The sequence below is a fragment of the Myzus persicae genome, unplaced genomic scaffold, assembly GCF_001856785.1.
Source record: "Myzus persicae strain clone G006 unplaced genomic scaffold, MPER_G0061.0, whole genome shotgun sequence".
NCBI lineage: Eukaryota > Metazoa > Arthropoda > Insecta > Hemiptera > Aphididae > Myzus > Myzus persicae.
This window is the reverse complement of record NW_019100607.1, coordinates 15,634-35,304: the sequence shown is the minus strand read 5'-3', so window position 1 is coordinate 35,304 and position 19,671 is coordinate 15,634. Positions and strand designations below refer to the sequence as shown.

General features: G+C 31.4%; 1 protein-coding gene across 10 annotated transcripts; it reads right to left on the bottom strand.

Moving 5' to 3' along the window:
• Window positions 1-1,385: 1,385 nt before the first annotated feature.
• On the bottom strand, window positions 1,386-19,424 carry LOC111036540 (ankyrin repeat and KH domain-containing protein mask-like). Of its 10 annotated transcripts, none has more exons than XM_022318621.1 (34): window positions 18,684-19,423; window positions 16,015-16,018; window positions 15,841-15,942; window positions 15,598-15,760; window positions 15,392-15,536; window positions 15,112-15,259; window positions 14,805-14,956; window positions 14,601-14,729; window positions 14,213-14,498; window positions 12,840-13,141; window positions 12,245-12,778; window positions 12,038-12,166; window positions 11,659-11,788; window positions 11,288-11,562; window positions 10,807-11,188; window positions 10,640-10,746; window positions 10,479-10,578; window positions 9,790-10,074; window positions 9,373-9,704; window positions 9,106-9,307; window positions 8,889-9,043; window positions 8,653-8,828; window positions 8,325-8,583; window positions 7,967-8,258; window positions 7,512-7,861; window positions 7,135-7,439; window positions 6,796-7,068; window positions 6,597-6,723; window positions 6,431-6,536; window positions 6,291-6,368; window positions 4,951-5,363; window positions 3,586-4,551; window positions 2,675-2,936; window positions 1,386-1,608 (listed from the first exon to the last, which is right to left on the bottom strand). In XM_022318621.1, the coding sequence occupies exons 1-33, from the start codon at window positions 18,909-18,911 to the stop codon at window positions 2,685-2,687; spliced, it is 7,887 nt and encodes a 2,628-aa protein (XP_022174313.1). In that variant the 5' UTR covers window positions 18,912-19,423; the 3' UTR covers window positions 1,386-1,608; window positions 2,675-2,684. The 10 variants fall into 10 exon arrangements, with proteins under 10 accessions (XP_022174313.1, XP_022174352.1, XP_022174318.1 ...); XM_022318660.1 differs by having other exon boundaries at window positions 15,598-15,652; XM_022318626.1 differs by having other exon boundaries at window positions 15,841-15,939.
• Between the last annotated feature and the right edge of the window lie 247 nt (window positions 19,425-19,671).

The following is a 19,671-nucleotide window of genomic DNA, read 5'->3' as shown; positions in this document are numbered from 1 at the left end:
TAATAATCAAATTTTCTAAAAAATAATAAGATAATTGTAATAAATAAATAATAATTATGTTTTACAGATTAAAAATTATTTAGAGTATGTGAATAATATTGTTTGATACCTACCTATAAAATACGTTATACCAGTTTAAAAAACTTGGTAAATTATAATAGGTACATTAATACATGTGACTTTATATTTGCTAAGTAAAACGTGAAACTAGTTGTGAACACTTTCATTAGGAATAATAAAATAAAAATGAAAATACAGTAAAAATAAGCCTCCCCAAAATATTTGAGCAAATTACGCACTTATGCTACTAAATATTGCTCTTAAAAAATTGTAATTTTAAGTTGTTTGAACCATGAGTAGTGCTAACTATGTATGATTGTGGTTGGAAAAGTAGCATCATGAATAATATAAAAGCATTAGTCTCTATAAAGGCACTTTAGAGTGTCGAATACTTGCATGGGGGGGAGGAGCAAAGCCCCCACGTTTTTATATTTTAAACGGGGGTGGTGGTCCGTAGAACTTTTTACTTGCCCCCCCCCCCCTTTTAAAATATAGTTCGGCGCCACTGAAAATAACACTAAAATAATAACTTACCTCCACTGAGTATCCTAACTAAAATCATTTTCAATTTTATTCTAAAATTTATTTGGATGTTTCTTCTAAAAATGTATTCAAATTATAAAAGTTAATAATTTTGCTCAGAGTTGCTATTAGCTGTCACAGTTTGAACATTTTAAAAATTATTTCTTATAATACATACCACTTTGGCAGATTTACTGAAGACAAACAATTTATCATTGTTGCAGATATTTGCAATTGTCTTAATGCTTAGGAAAAATATTTAGTTAAATAGATTTTGTAACACAGTAAACATAAAATACACATAAAACATTATAATTAAACTTTGGTTTAGAAAGTAAGAAATAAAATGGTAATTATTTCTAATCAAATCCTAGAAAATTAAATTATAATGAGATGAACATGTTGTATTGCTTTTAAAGAGGAATACAACAAATATTTGATACATATACACAAACACATGTATAATTATATTTGTGTAATGTGTATACTTTAAACTAGCAGTTTAATATTACATTATGTATCCCAATAATATTTTTTAAATACAATGATAAATATAAAATTAATTTTTTTTATAGGTTCTTTAAAATAATATATCATTATAATATAAATAAGAACAATTAAAAACACATAATTCGATAGTATATAAATAATTATATTTTTTCATCCGTACATTTCATATGAATGCAATATTTATAATAATATAACAATTTCTTTAACAGAATAGATATTAAAGAAACCCTAAGCCGTAGTAGTAAAAGTGTAATAACATATCGCTAAAAAAATTTTTTTAAAAAAAGACGAAGTACTTGTAATATATATTTTGAATGTAAAAAATAACGTGAAAAAAGACATTTTTGTTCCAATAATGAAACCATACAAAATAATGCATTATAATTTTGTTATTTTTAATAATTGTTTGCATTCATTTTTTTTTACTTCAAGACCAGAGACCATAGTCAGATTTTAAATTAGAGAAACAAAAAATATGTCTGTGTTCCAGCTATTTAGGCAGTATGATTTTGAATCCTGTAAACAAAAAAATATAAACATAACAAATTATTAAAAACAAATTTAATAAAACTAATATTTTCTTAGAATGTAACCAGATATTGAAAGAAAAAGAAAATTCTAGTCAGCTGGTGTAAATTAATATGTTAAGAATAAATGGGTCTTATAACATTTTGAATATTTTTTATTTGTTATTACTTACAACTTTAACAATGTACTTTTATTGCATTCATTACGTTCATGCAGATAATAACAGCTAATAGTATCTAACTTTTCTCAAATTTTAAAAGATATTATTTTTATAAGGAATTCAATATCTTTATAATGTTTCTATTGGTGTGGAATACTAATAATACTATCAACAACCTATTTTTAAAACCTTCAACGATTATCAAAATATGATGTAGTATCAACCAATGATTTCCAAACTTGAAAGTCTGAGCCCAGCAGTTTAAATTCTTAACATTTATTATTTTTTTTATTAAAAATGAATTGAACATAAATTACAATTCTATCATACTTTTGACCAAGATTAATTTACATTAAAATCATTGGTTATTAACTAATTTGATCTTTTCCAATATCTTCTTCTCCTCTACTCGATTAACAATAATTGGTAGTATGATCATCATTATTGACTATAATACTATATTTCAATTTTTATGCAATTATGTATGTTAACATTTTTAAATCAAATTAAACAATATATGTAAAGGTAATAAAGGTATTTATTTATTATTAAAATATATTATTTTTAACTAGTTATTTTTTATTATAAATTACAATTATTGGGTTAAATGTTTTGTATATCAATCGGTACAATAACAAAATAAATAATAATTAATTTATGAAAACCTCTTAAAACCAAAGAACTAATATGGAATGATTATCATACTATTAGTTATTAGTTTAGACAATATAACTTTATTCATAATTTTACGTTGACTCAATAAACTATGCAATATTACCAACAGTCTTTATTGTAATAAACCAATCCATGATAAGCTTAAACAATTGTTATTAATAGTAAGACAGAAATAAAACAAATTTTCTTTGAATACATTTAGTAATAACAATTACTTACGCCGTGAAAATTAAAAAATGAACGGAAATGGTGTGTTCATAGGAGCTTGCTGCTGAGACTGTTGTTGGGCTTGCTGCTGTTGACTTCTAGATTGGTCCCATTCTAATTTTGGGTCAAAAGCCATTTGTCCAGGACCATGATGATTTGATGCTAAAAGGTGATGGGATTGTTGTTCCAAGTGACCATTAGCAGCAAACAATGGCATTGTTTGCATCATGGCTGTGTGGTGATTCATATTAGCACTTGTTAGATGTTCAGTGGACTGAGGAAAATTATACAATTATTATATAGTTCATGTTAATTATGTACACTTGTATTATAGATGTTACCACAAAAAGCGATAGGTGACTTTGTTGGTAGTGATGTGAATCAAGGGATAAAAATCATTGTATTCATTTTGAAAATAAGCCTTATGTTAATAGTTATATACTAAAATTATTGGGTGTGTCCAAGGACAAAAATGGGACGATTAAGATAAAAATATATTTTAGTTTCTAATAAAATTCAACATAAAAATATTTGTTTTTATAGTTAAATAAATGTTCTTGATGCAAGTTCCACAAGCGTTGAAATTCATCGATGTCTTGTCAAGCTTTACTACTGTAGTAACTATAGTTGGGCATAGAAATTTCAAACTTAATCTATAGACCCTTTAGATATTAAAGAATTTATATTTATTTTAAGTTTCATGAAGATTGGTTCAGTAGTTACGGAGAAGATAGCAATAATAAACTGCATCGGACTGGAGCATAGAAGCGCTACACTTCACTCCACCCAATTATATGTACCTATAAGTTTACTAACATAATGCACGTTTTTTTTCAAATCATTACCATTATTTCTAGTCATTACTCATTTTTCATGGTCCCAACTTAAGTTAAAAAATACAATTTTAAACAAATTTTTATTACCTGGTAGGTATCAAATAAATTATGTTCGTCCATCATAGGCCTTGGTCCAAGTGGAAAATTAACAGGTGGTGGAGGAGGGGTGCGGAAAAGGTCATGATGAGCCCAATGCATTTTCATGTCTGACCAATTTGCGTGTTGTTGCTGGTGAGGATTTTCACCTATTAGATTTTGCTTCCATGCTCGTTCTGTACCAATTGGTTTAGGAGGAGCTTTTCGCTCATCAAGATTAGGTGACATATTTGGTGGACTAGCAGTTGCTTCCATTCCTGCAAACATTTCTGCATTGCCATTAACTGGGTGTAAGGCAGGTCGTCCAAATGGAGGAGGAGGTTGATTAATAAAATGAGTCCAACGATTAGGATTGTTGGGTGCAACTCGTAAGTTTGGTAATTGTTGATGAAACTTTTGTTGAAATGGCATAACATTGGGTACCATAGGAGGTTGAAGAAAATTTTGTGGTACTTGATTGTTGTAGACTTGTTGAGGTTGAACCATATTTTGGTTGGATTTAATAGTAGCAAAATCTGGTGCTCGTGGGTTTAATCTTGAACGTTCAACATTTATTTGTGCTGACTGGTGAGTTTGATCAGAGATGTATGGATGTTGAGATTGTGTATAGTAAGGTTCTGGTTGAGGTTGTTGAACCGTAGGTTGGATGCCTGTATTATTGTTGTATTGTGTAACAGGAGAACTCATAGGAGGTGTTGTGGTACGACTACCGTTTGTACTTCCAGTATTTCCACCTCCAGTTTTGGATGAAATTGGAGATGATAAGCCAGCTCCTCGATAACCTGGTGCTTTTGATGCATCGGCCATTGGTGTGTCTGTTTCTAAATATTTTTTAGGTTGACCAATTGTTCCGATTGATGGGGTAACAGCTGGAATATGATTACCCCCAGAAAATGTAACACTTGGTTTTTGTCCTCCACACTCCCCATCTCTACCCCACATTGTTTGAACAGATATCTAAAATATGAAATAATGCAAATTAATATTTGCATGCAAAACATAAGAGTGTAGTGTTGTTTGACTCTACTACATTTATTTTGTACTTGTAAGTCCGAGTACTGAACTTAAATCAAGTACTCGCCTTGAATCAAGTATTTGTTACACTCATTTAAAATAATAAATTTGAAAAAAATGTTCAAGCTATAATAAATAACTGAAAGAACCCATATTCTAGTACAATTTAAAATACTCAAGCAATTCCCAGTACTCAACCTTTTTTCAAATACTTGGTATTTGTCAAGTACTCAACTTTTGAACACGACTCGAATCAAAAATAATTGAAACTCGACTCAATATTACAATACTAACAATACTCGTCCAACACTATAAAAATGTATCACATATAAAAATAAATACCTTAGAACATGAATCAAATAATGAATATTCTGAAGCATCTACAACTTGAGGTTTAATTTGTGGTTGAGGCGGTAATGGAGCTTTGCTCACCATTGGTGACACAATAGCAACTGGATGATGAGTAACAGATGACGATTCTTGTTGTGGTTTAGGTTGAGCAAGAGGTAACGCATTGGTAGATTTGGTTACAACAGTTAATGCAGGAGCTGATACACTTCCTGTTGTAGTAGGTGTTACAGAAACAGTAACAGTTGCAGTAGTTGATGGAGTTACAGAAACGGATTGAACAACTTTAGAAGGAGCAGGTGGTTGAGGTTGTTGTGAAGGTTTAGATACTGAATCAGAAGAGGATATTATGGCATTAGTATAGGACATTGTTGGTTTGACAGTGCTTGTTGTAATCTTCTTTTCGCCTATAAGAAAATAATATTCAACATTTAAAAACACATGATTTACAGATAGATATTTATATATATAGTAACATTTTTTGTTAGAAAAATTAATAGCTATCTAGTTCAAAAATATATAATAAAAAATTAAAATTTGTGAAAAACAAAATTAGATTTAATTCTGTCATCTTGACTACCAACTGACACAATACAATTAGCTCAGAACTACACACTCGCTGATTTTAATTTTCATGTTATTTTAACTAGTAAGAAAATATTTTATTTACTTTTCATATTTGTAGTAAATATAATGGATATTGAAAATTAAATAGTTTCTAGATTTTAAGATCTAAAAGAAATAAGTTTTTAAATTTTGTGAAAAACATTTTTTGATGAATCATAAAATGTAATACAGGAGTATACAAAATGCAAGTGGGAAGTAAGTACATAGTAAACTTTTCTTATAGTAAGTTATAGGAAAACTTACATGGATGTAAATATATAGATATAAACTCAAAATAATTAGCAAATTTTTGTAATTCTCACAAATATTTTCAAAATTTGAACTAATACAAATATTAGTGCACAAACCTGATGCTAACTAAGTTGAATCAAAGCCAATAATAGAAAAGTACCCAAAATTGTATCAATATTTGATTACTACAAGAGAGATCTTTTAGTTAAAATTTAACTAATCTAATCAGTAATCAATATATAATCACTATTCTTTGTGAGGATTAAAGAAAAATTTAATTATTTAAAAATACAGTAAAACTTCCTTCAGACGCAATCGCTTGGTACCATTTGATTTTTATGTTATAAAGGATAGGGAGACTAAAATATATTATGTTATAAAGGTTAGACTGCTGTTATATTCAGATAAAAGGCAATTTCCATCTTACAGGCAGGTTTTTCTGTACTAGAATTCATTTATTAATATATGTATATCACCTGCAGCTACAGCAGCAACGGTAGGTCGGGGTCCATTAACAGTGATTGTAGGCTTTATGGTCATAGAAGCAACAATTGCTAAAAAGAAATAAACATTAGATTTCAATAATGAGTTTATATTATTTACTGTTTAAACTTACAGGGTGCAGATGTTAGTTTAGAAGTAGCTGCAACTGTAATTGGTTGACTAACAACAGGTTTTTGTGGTAATGCAGCAGCCGCTGCTGTTTTGGCTTTGGCATTATTCTTAAAACAAAACAAAATTAGTATAAATAGCTATTTAAATGTAATTATAAATTTAGTTACCACTGATTTATCCCAAGCACTAGTAACTTTAGGATTTTTTGCAATAACGCTCATTATATTTACTTCTGGATCTTTAATTAGCATAGCAATTAAATCGTGAGCTTGTTTGGTGACATCTGTTGATCCTCTATTTAAAATATTTAAATTATTGTTAAATTTAGAATTGATTGCTATTTAACATTATGGTTGTTTTACTAACTTTATAGTAATTATTCTTTCTCCTTGTCCTTTACTTTGATTATCCACTTCTATTAATGCTCCAGTTGAAGCTCTTATGGCATTTATATTACTTCCACCACGACCAATTACACGACTAATTGCATTTAATGGCACAGACACTTTTTTACTTCTGTAAGGCGAAGCAAGGTACCGAGTTCGAACAACTTCTTTCCATCCTTCTTCACGTCCACGAGTTTGCTTCACGGGACTAACATTAGAAGTTTTGGTACCAACATGAATATATTCTTCAGTTCTAGAAAATAATAAAATAAATTAAGATAATAATTATACATAGAATTAAATTTTATCAATGTCATACGGATGTTGTTTTTTATGCTTAACAAGAAAGTTTTCACTTCCTGTAGCTTCAAAATCTTCACGAGCAGCTGGATTCTGTGTTGATTCAAAAACCATATTATTGACAACTTTGTTGCTTCCTTTGTAATTAGTTACTTTTACAGATTCTTTACGGGTAGCATTTGTAACATTGTTATTTGGCTGTTGAACTTTTGTTTTTAGTTGTGCGGTTTTAGTTGATATTTGAGGTGTTATTTCAGTTTTGGTAGGAGGTGCTGCACTTGTAACAATTTTACTTTGAGTTGAACTGACTTGATTTTTCTTTTCCTAAAAATAAAATCCAACATAAAATTGTAATAATTTTCTTTAATATATTTAAAATGTTCTATTAATACCAACCTTATTTGATTTAGTTTGAGAAGAATTTAATTTAGCTATATTCGTTTGAGTAGCAGCTGAATTAGTAGTTAATTTAGAATTTGTAGCAGATGAAGTAGGTTTGACTTCTACTGAAACTTCTTTTACTTTCTTCTTTTTATCTTTTTTATTAGAAGATGCAATTTGAGTTTGTGCTACTATTCGAGCAGCAGCAGCAGCAGCATTTTTGGCATCTGTACTACTACAACTCCCTTGGCTGTTGGCATCAATACCACTATCACCCTCTTCAACATCTGCGGAAATCACACTACTTAGGACAGCAACTTTGCCTTTCTTTTTTAAATCAACTTTTTTCTTCATTTCAACCAATACTAAAAAATATACATTAAGAATTAAATAATCTAATACAAATTCAATCATTTTACGTATGAATCTATATATATTTAATATTTATATATTATTAATATGTTTCATACCTATAACAGGAACTTCCTCTTCTTCATCTTCTTCTTCCTCTTCTTCGTCAACTTCTTGTTCATCATTCTTTTCTTCCGTTTCTTCCTCCAATTTTTTACCACTTTTAGCTTGTTTTTTCTTTTTCTTTTTCATTTTGCGACGAGCAGCAGAAGCCTTTTTTAATTCTTCTTTAGTCTTTTCCATATCAAGTTCTTCAAGCAATATAGAAGCATTTTTATTGGCTCTAGCTGCTTGCTGGTCTTTTGATATCCGAATAGCAATCATACAATCATGGCATTTATCAATAGACTCCTTAAATATTATAATGTAATTATTAAATTTTTAATTATTTTATATGAATAATTATTAATTACATACTTTATCACTCAATGTAGTAAGGAATCGTGTCATTTCTTGATCACTTGGAAATTGTGATACATGGTTAACCATCCACCTCACTACTTTAACATGACCTTTACGAAATGCAGCCATTAAACAGGTAACTTTTCTATTATCTTGGGAATCTATATTGGCACCAACTTTATAGAGTAGTTCAATCACACCTAAATGGCCACCATTGGCAGCTAACCACAAAGGAGAATTTCCTTTTTTATTTTTTACTTCCACATATGCATTTCTACAAAAATCATGTTCAAATTAAGTATCAACATTTATTTGTTTGGATTTATTTTAATATTATACATACTTTTCTAGTAGTAGTTCTACAAATCTTACATGACCCTTGTCTGCTGCTATTGTGAGAGCAGTATCACGAGAAGATGGCACTGGATTAGCATTAACATCAGCTCCTTTATCAATTAATACTCTACCAACTTCAACATAACCACCACTAGCTGCTTCCATTAAAGGTGTTAATCCGGTCTGAACAAAAAATAGTTGTGTAAATAAGGAAAAATAAATTCAAGAAGTAGACATATTTACTTTAGCTCTATGTTCTACATTCGCTTTTCGATCTAATAATAATGACACTACTTCATGTCTGCCTTGGAAACAAGCTAATGTGAGAGCAGTATTACGATTTGTTTCAATTTGAGCATTTATATCACTGCCCATATCTAATAGTAACTTGACAGCAGCTAAAAAAAGTTTAAAATTTATTATAAAAGGCACAAATTAATAGAATACTATATGTGCTAACCTGTATGTCCATTCATTGCTGCTAACATTAAAGGAGAAATTCCTAACTTGGAACCAGTTCGAGAATTTATTTCTGCTCCATTACTCAACAATAATTTTATAATATTGACATAACCACCAGAAGCTGCTAAGCTCAAAGGGGTATAATCTGAAACATTTCTATGTTCTTTGTTTGCTCCTCTTTGAAGCAATAGATCACAAACCTAAATTAAGTTAAAGTTTAGATACACAAATCTCAAAATATCATTTAAATAAGTTTTTTTTTTACCTCGTAACGGCCACCAGAACATGCTAAAGACAGGGGTGTATCTTTGGTTCGTTCAGACTGTGCTTCCATATTAGCTACATTACTCAGGAGAATTTCAACAATTTTATCAAAACCTCCTGTAGCAGCTAATATTAATGGTGTAAATCCTTTCTTGTCCCTATGTTCAATATTTGCTCCTCTGACTAATAAAAGTTTAACTAATTCTTCGTGTCCACCAGCACACGCAACTGTTAGAGCTGTATCATGGTTGCTCTCTGTTTGTGAATCTACATTGATTCCATATGAAATGTCAGCATCACTGCCATATGATTCTCCAGTAGTCGTGGAAAATCCTGTAAATACAATATTTAATAATTAGTTTAATCCATTAATTAAGTAACCATATAATTCCAACAATATTCTCAGATATTCTCTTACTGGAGCTAGCGACATCCGATTGGGCAACAGAATTTGATGCTGGGGTGTTATTTGATCCAGATTGGGGGGCTGAACTTGGTGGCTGGGGCCGAACTTGATAGCGCGCCTTTTTACCTTTATTTGTAGTAGTTGTCATAGCAGTAGTTGTTGATGTAGTTGTCGCTGAACGCTTATTTGATGTCACTGACTCGGATGGTGTTTGAGTAGCAGCAGCCACTTGCGTAGGAACACAGTTGATCAATGTAGGTATTGTTGCAGTAGTAGGTTGTTGAGCTGTAGTTTCATCTACAATTATTTTTAAGTTTTAATAATTATGTTAATTTGATAATTATAATATATTATAAATTGTCTTTAATTATTTAAGAGGAGTATATAGAGGAATTAAAATTATGAGTGATATTTTAATCAAAACTTGAAAATTTATTTTATTTAATCGAATGGAAGTAAAAATTATTAAAAAAATAAATATTATGATTGACAATAAGAGTAATGAGATCAGGACTATCTTTATAACTAAAATTAAAAGAATAGATTCTGATAATCCCAAAATCTAATCCTTACACAACAGGACAGATCTAGCAATCTCAAAATGACTATCAATCTTTTTATTTATCTTAAGATGTGAAAACTAATATAAAGAATAGTAGGTTGGTCACATATTTTTGATTTTACAATAATGAATAACTTACCTAAGCTAAGCTGGGACACTGCACCTGCAAAATTAGCTATATCCATTGATGATAAATTTTTAATTCTAAAATCAATAGATGTTTGATTTTGAACATAATTCTGGAACAAAAATACATAAATTGAAATAAAATGAAATAATATTAAACTAAAAATAATTTACTTTAAACGATTGAGAGGAAAAAGTACTGCTTAATCCAGAATCTGAAGAATTGATATTGCAACGGTGGTTTTGAATTTCTTTTTGAAGTCGTTCATCTATATTTGGTACTTTAAAGTTTAAATTATGAATGACAAAACGAATAATATAAGGTATTCTTTAATACTTACAGTTTGATATATCTTCAAGTGTGAGTGGAGATTCCCTAACTAAATTTTCTAGAAGTTCTGCATCAATACAATTTAAAGCTTTAAAGTCAATTCGTGTATTAAGATCACCGGGTAATGGTAACAAACCAGTTGTACCATGAGGTAAACTGTCATGTAATGCTCCAGACAGTGGCAATAAATTCTTCACCATATTATCTGGAATTTGTAGGTCTTTACGGACTTTTAATAGGTGTTCACTCATTAGAGAACTTATCATTAATTCTTTAAGATTGGCATGTCCACCATCATTTACTTCTCGTTTAGCAGTTTGCTCTTCGCAAAATTTTATCATACGAGCTGCTAATTCTTTATCACAGCCATCACCTGAATGTCTTTCAATAAACTAAAATGTAAAAAATAAATACACGATTAACAATACAATTATTGGTTTCTATATCGTAAATTTAATAAACCCTGCAAAACCTTAATTAAAAATACATACTTCAGCTTTAAATTGAGGTTTCATTGCGGCAACTCCCGCCATTACACCTCTAGCATAATTGGCATCTAATGTTGCTTGGGTTGCTTCATTAAGACTCGTCATTCCTGCAAGTGGCTGAGCTGGTTTCTTTTTAAATTTGGCTTTGATTTTAGGTCTATCACTAATCGCAGTTGTTTGAACTACATCAGAACTAGCAGACACAGGTTGGCTAGGATTATTTTTTGATGTTTCTCCTGCTTTGTTTGAACCCACCGATGTGTTACTTACTGATGATTCTATTCAAATATTTTTAAAATAAAATAAAGAGAATTATTAATTATTGTTAAGCAATTCTGAAAAATGTGCAAAATCACATTTTTTTTTTTAATTACCCGAATTTGAACCATTAGATGAAGTGCTAGAATCTAAAACACCAGGTGATGATGCGGATAACGGAGGAGGTGTTGTCATCAACGTAACCATTGAAAGACTTCCATTTTCTTTTAACTCTTGTTCCACTCTCTGTTACAAAAAAAAACATATATATAAATAGGTACATTGAATTTGCCATTTAAATGATTTCAAATATTCTTATTATGTTTAAATTTAAATTTTCTTTGTTTCTGTAAAATATTAACTTATATTTTTAACTATTAATTTTTGAAGCTCCGAATATTTTTCAAATTTATTATGCCTAAGTAGGTAGTAGTAATAAAATTTGACTCATAAATTACTAATGAAACAAAAATGGTTTAATCTGGATGTACTTACTTTAAGATCTTCAGCTATTTGTTGCCTTTTAAATAATTGTTGTTCAATTGCAGCTGTATTAATAAGTGGTTTGGAAGTAGGAGCATTATTCGCTTTTACATTGTTTTCTTTGGGTAATTGAATTTTAAACTAAAGTTTAAAAAAAAAAAAAGGTTTTGTTGATCGTTCAAAACTGTAATTAGAAATAAATTCTATTAATACGATTACCTGAACATCACTAAATGAACTATTGGGTGTGTTAAGTTGTGCTTTCCTTATCATAGCTTTTTGTATGCAAGAATTGGCATTATGTTTAGCATTAGGTCCATAACTTTCTACTATTCTACCAGCAATTGCATGAGCCTTAGACATAACCTGCACTTCAGATAATGCAGATTCATCAACAACTGGCACATCTTCAGCAGGAGTGGTAGGTACAGGTGATACAGGAGGTGTTAACATAACTGAATGCGGATAATCTAATAACAATTTAACAACATTCGTATGACCCCCTTTGGCGGCTTCTATAACCATGGTTGAGTTGTCTTTTAGTTTATGGAAAGGATCAGCTGAATGAGCGAGCAGTAGTTCAACAACTGAAAGGTGACCTCCAGCACAAGAAAGTGACAAAGGTGTATGGTCATTATTGGCAGTGACTTTATTAATATCAGCGGCTTTAGATATTAGGAATTGAACAGTACATAAGTGACCAGCTCTACATGCTTTCATTAAAGGCGTGCGACCACCTTCAGATTCATGTTCCTGATAAAAATAATAATGTTAGTATAATGAAAATTATGTATCATTATTAAAAAATACTCACAAGATTAGCACCAAACTGAAGTAACAAATCAGCAACATCTGTATGGCCATTTTCACAAGCATAGGTCAGTGCTGTATCAGCTGATGTAGTTTGAGCATGAACATCTGCACCACATTCTAGAAGGTATCGAACCAAATCTATATGTCCTTCTTGAGCTGCTTCCATAAGAGGTGTTGATGCACCAAGCTCCAAAATTGCACCATTTTTTATTAGGAAATCAGCAACATCCAAAAATCCTCCACAACATGCCAAGGTCAGAGCAGTCTCTTGAGTCTCTTCAGTCTGTGCATTTATATTTGCTCCTACATAATAAACTCTCAATTAATATTTCTAAAAACAAGAACAGTATATTATTAATTAGCTTTGGATACCACAATCCATAATTACAAACAAATTTATAACTCAGTAAAAACATCCTTCTATAAAATTTGCTTATATTAACCTAAGGTACTCCCTCCTCATTAACATGAACTCCATAGAACCACAACATGACAGGTCCTAAATAAAAAAAAATTGTGTTCCTGATACACGCTTAACACAAATTTGTTTTCCTTATGATAGGAATTTGAATTAACTATCAAATATCAATATATACATACTAGTATACTGCATACTTCAAGCTACGTTAACTTTTAATATGCATATAAGAAATATATATTTGGTACATTGTTACTAAATAAACTAACTTTAAACAAAATTGTACTCCGAATTGTTATTTTTACATATGCTTTCTTTTTAAACTACTTTTGACTGAGACTTTAAATAATTGTACATAACAAATTACTAACAAAATGAACATTTAACTAATGACAGAGCAATTTTATGTAACAACAATGTGGTTCCTAAAATGTGTTTAAGTTTAACTGAAAACTGTATTTGAACTAAGGAAACCAAAATAATTAACAGACATTAAAGCTTAGAGCGTACGTAAGGACCGAAAAAAACAGTTTGTATTAACCAATGGTTGTGCTAATGGGGGAGTATTGTATGAAAAGCATTGATTGAGGGGATCCAATAGTATGTAATGGTAAAAAAAGAGAACAATTATCAATCTGAGAACTGCAAATGTACTTTCAGAACACTCAATAGTATGCTAAGTAAAAAATAAATTTGTATATCAATCTTACTCTGTAGAATATCATAACTAAGATATAAAAAATAGTTTATTAAATTAAAAAAGATATAAATGTATTTTACACTAAATTTAATTTCTTATACATAGTGAAGTTTTATTGTTTGTTACGTTTTTGTTATTTATTGCTAATGTATGACCATAAATTCATTAATTAACTTTTGAAAAAAAATATTTAAGGTTAACAATCAAATTAAATATTATAGACAACTAAAACAAATAAAAAAATATTTTCAGTTACCTTTACTCAATAAAACGGACACCATATCTTCATGACCTTCTCGAGCAGCTTCCATGAGAGGAGTATAGCCTTCATCATTAACTTCTTCAATATTGGCTCCACGGTCAATCAACAATAATGCAAGCTCAACATGACCACCGCATGCAGCTAAGGTGAGTGGGGACTCAAAACTGTCAGTTGGCATATTAACTTGAGCACCAGAATCTAATAAAAGTCTTGCAACCTCTACATGACCATCCATTGATGCCTCCATTAAAGCAGTATGCATTTCATCTGTTTTATGTTCCTTCAACAGAAAAATAATTAAATAAATATACAGAGTACTTAAGAATCATAATTTATTTTTAAATTAAATTAAAATGTATTAATAAAAATTATTTGAAATTACTTGATCAGCTCCAGCAGCTAACAAAAAACGAACCATTTCTAGATGACCTTTGTAACATGCTAATGTTAAAGCACTTTCCTTAAATTCATTGGAATGAGTATTAATACCAGCTCCATGTTCTAGTAGAATCTATTTGATGAAATGTTAATAAATAATTCTTATAAAATATACAATAATAAAAGGTAATATTTTAGAAACACATACTTTTGCCACTGGAACATGCCCAGCACTTGCTGCTTCCATGAGGGGTGTATGTCCATTTTCATTATGATCTTCAACATTAGCTCCATAATTTAAAAGTTCTTTTACAGTATCAACATGGCCTCCAGCACATGCATACATTAAAGGTGTATTACCTGTAAAATAAGCATATTAAAAATTCATTTAATTACAGTTTATACAACAACGGTATAAAAATATAAATATGAATAGTTAAAATATATTAGAATATAATTTTAATATATTATTATTTTACTTATACATATAATATATTAGAATATATTATATTAACCTGTGGATGATAAAGCATTTACAACAGCTCCATGAGCAAGTAATAGCCTAACAATCTCCACAAATCCAGAAGACGCAGCTTCCATAAGTGGTGTACAATCTCCTTTAATACCCCGATCTTCAACATTGGCTTGCATTGCTAATAAGACCTAAAATATTATTTAAAAATATGTTAAATAGTTTAATGTAATTATAATTGTTATCTTTAAATTTGTTTGCAGTGTCAAGCGAGAGCAATTAAAACATATGAACATTTAAAGGGTTTTAAAATAAAAACTAACCTGAGCTAATTCATAATAACCTGCTGAACAGGCGAGGGACAACAAACTTTCTCCCTCTTCAGATGTCTCATGAACTGATCGACCTTCTGTTAACAGTTTACGAACAGCTCCCACGTCACCATCGTGACATGCTTCGACGAGGGTCCTGAAATTTGATTTGATAATTTTTCGGCTTGTACTAACTGTGGCCATTATATCCAACATACTTATTATCATTTTTGGTTTCTGCTCTCATCCGTGTCAGCGCTGCTGCCGCCTCGTCTAAAGCACAAGAAACACTATTGGTTAATTTTCGCAGCACTTCAGGGTCTGTGGTGGTCTCAATTGGAACGCCAAGTTTAGACAGACCTAAACCGCATACGTTTGCACCTGTTAGTTCATTCAAAATCAATCATAGTTTTTTTTAAGGAGACACCTAAAATAACCTTAATATTTTAAAAATCACTTACTTGGCCTAAGCATAGATCCTGCTGCTTGAAGAAGTGCTTCTAATTGGCGATGGGTGTCAGGATCTCCTTCTATACTTTGTTCAGTATCTGTATCGTCTGCTGCTATTAGAAAGGTTGAATTTAAATGGTTATTAGGATCTCGAAATAATTTTTCTCGATTTATACCAAACCTACCAACCTATAACACAAATTAAAATATGATATAAATGCATTGTGTAAATATTTTAAAACAGAGTTAACATTTATAAATTAGAAAAACATCAAGTCCCAAATTAATCTTAAAACAAGATTAAAAATATATTACACTTAATATTCATCGTAACATGTAAGTAAATTAAAACATTAGTCGAAGCAATTTATTATTAATAATATTTACTTATTGGATAAATTAGTTAAGTAAACTTAATAAACAACCTGTGTTGAAAAATAAGAATTCACATAAAGTTAATTACAAAATATGGAAATTATAATTTATTTACCTACTAATGTATGATTATTGAATGGTAACAAATTATTTAATTCCACATCTATATTAAACAGAATCTTAAACAGAAAATGAAGGTGTCTATAGTATAATTAATTAATATAAATAAATATCTAATATGTAGGTTCATTATCTAAAAACCCAAATAGTTTATATTACAATATTTGAAAATGCATAATTTAAAAATGTTAAAAATACTAAAAAGAGTAAGTTTTAAAGTTTAGTAAAAAATATAGTAGGTAGGCACCTAATTAATTTTCAATAAAATAATTGATTAAGATATGTATGCTTGATAGTTAAATGAGTGACACTAAATAAAAATATACTTATCTATTTAGTTAAATTATTGTTTTTGAAATCATTAATAAAATTTAGTTTAGAATTTAGGTACTATGTTTACAGTAAAAAAAAAAAATTGTACTATCATTACCTACTTATTTAGATGAAAATATGTCATTGGTAAATAGTTTAGTCACAAAAGAGAATCTAGGAATGTATTTTATTTAAAAACTAAATATTTGATAAATTTAAAACTAATGGCTAAATTTACAAGCATGACATTAAACTTCATAGGCATGTAAAATAATTTGATAAATGTCAGCATTATTTTAAAAGTTCTACAGTATATATGTAAATAGGGAGTACCTAGGTTATCTAAATTTGTTTATACTTTTACAGTATAGCTATAGCAAGTCTACTGACATATACAGAATTATGGCCTATAGGTACCGTTTAAACAAAAATGAAATTATAAACTTTTATTTAAATTAAAATAAATAATAATTCTAATGATATAAACTGATAATAATGAAATAATATTCAAGTTACTATTCACGCAAAATATTAATTAATATTTTAGTCAATCAAACTTACAAAAACAGAACTGGGGAACTAAAAAATAAAAACCGATTGTATGTGTTATTACAAATAACATAGACGAGTGGAGAGAAAGAAACAATGTCAGGGATAATAGCGGCGAACGGGGGACTTTATGCAGTACAACTTTTCCGAGTCTAATTTAGGGTAAGAAAAATATTGAACGCCCATAAAATTTTTAACATACACACCACCGCATGAATCGTATTAGAAGCATGTAGTATCACAATATCATCATGATCATTTATTACCGTACAAAATACTGCAAAATGTTAAATCGGAATTGTCTGTAGTCTGGACGTTTAGGAAAACTTAGGTTCCGATCAACAAAACACCACACACACACACTTAGACGGTCGAGCGGATATCGTGACGACTACACGACGTCGGTTTAGGTACACACGTCGATTGTGCAGAAAATCATCGACAGAAACATGTCAGTCGCGCAATAATTCTGACAAGAGACACACAAACAAGCCCACACGACTGCACTAGAACGTGGTGACGTACGTAAGCGGAGTCGTCGAGAACAATACGGCGCGGGAGTGGAAGCGGTGGCGGTAGTGGCGGTGGCAGCGGCGGCGGCGGTATGCGCCGAGTACATTAGAAAATCTCGATGCGATTGACCCCGGGCTGGAGGAAAACAAAATAATGAGAATACTCATGGTGGGCAAAAAAAAACCAGCACCGGCCACCGACAGACTTCCCCATACACATAATAATAATATCACACAATCGTAGTAACTAGTTATTATCATTATTATTGTCGTACGTACCCAGTCAATAGCATAATAACGTACAACGCCATTGTTATCGGTCGGAGAGACCGGGGAAGTGTATGGAAAATAATGAAAACAGACCGGGCTAAACCACGATAATACCAGCAGTAGGCATGTGGCAGACGGAATACGCGTTATTATTATTATTATTATTATTATTATGGCAATGTTTTAATTGACGAGAGAAAATTATTTTGAAATAAGGTACTCTAGTCAACTCTCGTACGATATATTATATACCTAGTATATGAATTTTTTTTAGGTTAGGTTGTCATGCACACACACTCCTCCCTCCCCCCACAACAGGCCAAGACTGGGCGGAAACCAGTTGTGACAAAGGGTGCCCCACGGCTGCGGAATGTTGGGGGGGGGGATCGGATTTTCATGAAAACCCCCGAAAGGTCACGGTGACGTCACGTCGCACTAAAAACCGAAATTATAGTTGTGTTACTCACGGAACTGTCGACGAGGTGAGCGGCGGGGATGACGAAACCGATTGAGAAAAATTAAAACTCAAAAATATATTATATGCCTATCACGATAGGAATAATATACGTTTTATATATGACCGTACGTCAGCGACTTCTGTACTAATAATAATTTACATTATCATTATCACTACAGTACGAGATATTACATTATATTTCATTAATAATGCGCGTACATAACAATATGCGATATATATTATTATGATATATGCGTACTTCTGATAATTCTCCTTCGGAACCGGACGACCCGGACAAGTACATTTGGTGATCAGGTTCGTCGTACTCGTCGTCTTGGTATTCCGACTCGGAGACGGACTGCAATCTTTTGTCGATGCAATTGTTGTCCGAGGGCTGGACGGGCGTCGGGGGCGTGAACGAGGGGCCGGCTGACGACGGTGCAGCCGTGGCGTTTCCGCCGCTCGATGTCGTGGGTATTTGTTCCATGACGACGACGTTTATCCGGCTCCCTTTGGTGGAAGGCCGACGGTCGCCTTTTTTCTTTAATTTACCGATTTTTGCGCGGGCGGTCTCAGACACGGCACACGATACCGCAGACGGCGCACACTAGCTAACAACTAGTTACTACTCCAGCAATTACAACGACACGACTGCGACGCAGCGCACCAGTGCACCACGATGACCCGTGCGCGACCGCGATATCAATGATCCATCACGCGCAACACAGTCGCGGTGGTATCACGGGGTGCCCGATAATGAACAATAATGTGATATTATTTTTACGGCGACTGGGCCGCGGTCGAATATTGTAAGTGTAACGTCAGCGGCACGAGACACTCGCGGAATGAACGGTGTGGCCGGACGTGCGTGTGTACGGTCGTTTTGTCAAGGGGTTTACTGGCGATTATTCCGTGTCGGCGTTTTTTCGCGACGAATTATCAAAAACGAGTGCGGGATTGCGGAAAAATAGTTCGCCATGTCTACGACAGCGCCCCCCTCCTCGACCAGAAATTTACTACTACTGCTGTTTCTGCTGTTACTACTACTATAATACTATTACTACTACTACTACTACTACTAGTACTACTACTACTACTACTACTACTATTACTACTACTAGGTACTACTAATACTACTAGTTACTACTTCCACAGTAAGTTCCTCTGTACCAAAATACGTCGTTTTGTGTACACAGTGATAGCTCCATCTATCTGACATATATTATCATCGTCATTATGGAAGGAAC

Coding starts and splice junctions, on each gene's coding strand:
- LOC111036540 (XM_022318597.1), bottom strand. CDS start 18,911: ATGGAACAAATACCCACGACATCGAGCGGCGGAAACGCCACGGCTGCA. Junction 11,563..11,658: donor ATCTAATGGTTCAAATTCGG/GTAATTAAAAAA, acceptor ATATTTGAATAG/AATCATCAGTAAGTAACACA. Junction 6,537..6,596: donor GTGCTTGGGATAAATCAGTG/GTAACTAAATTT, acceptor TTTTGTTTTAAG/AATAATGCCAAAGCCAAAAC.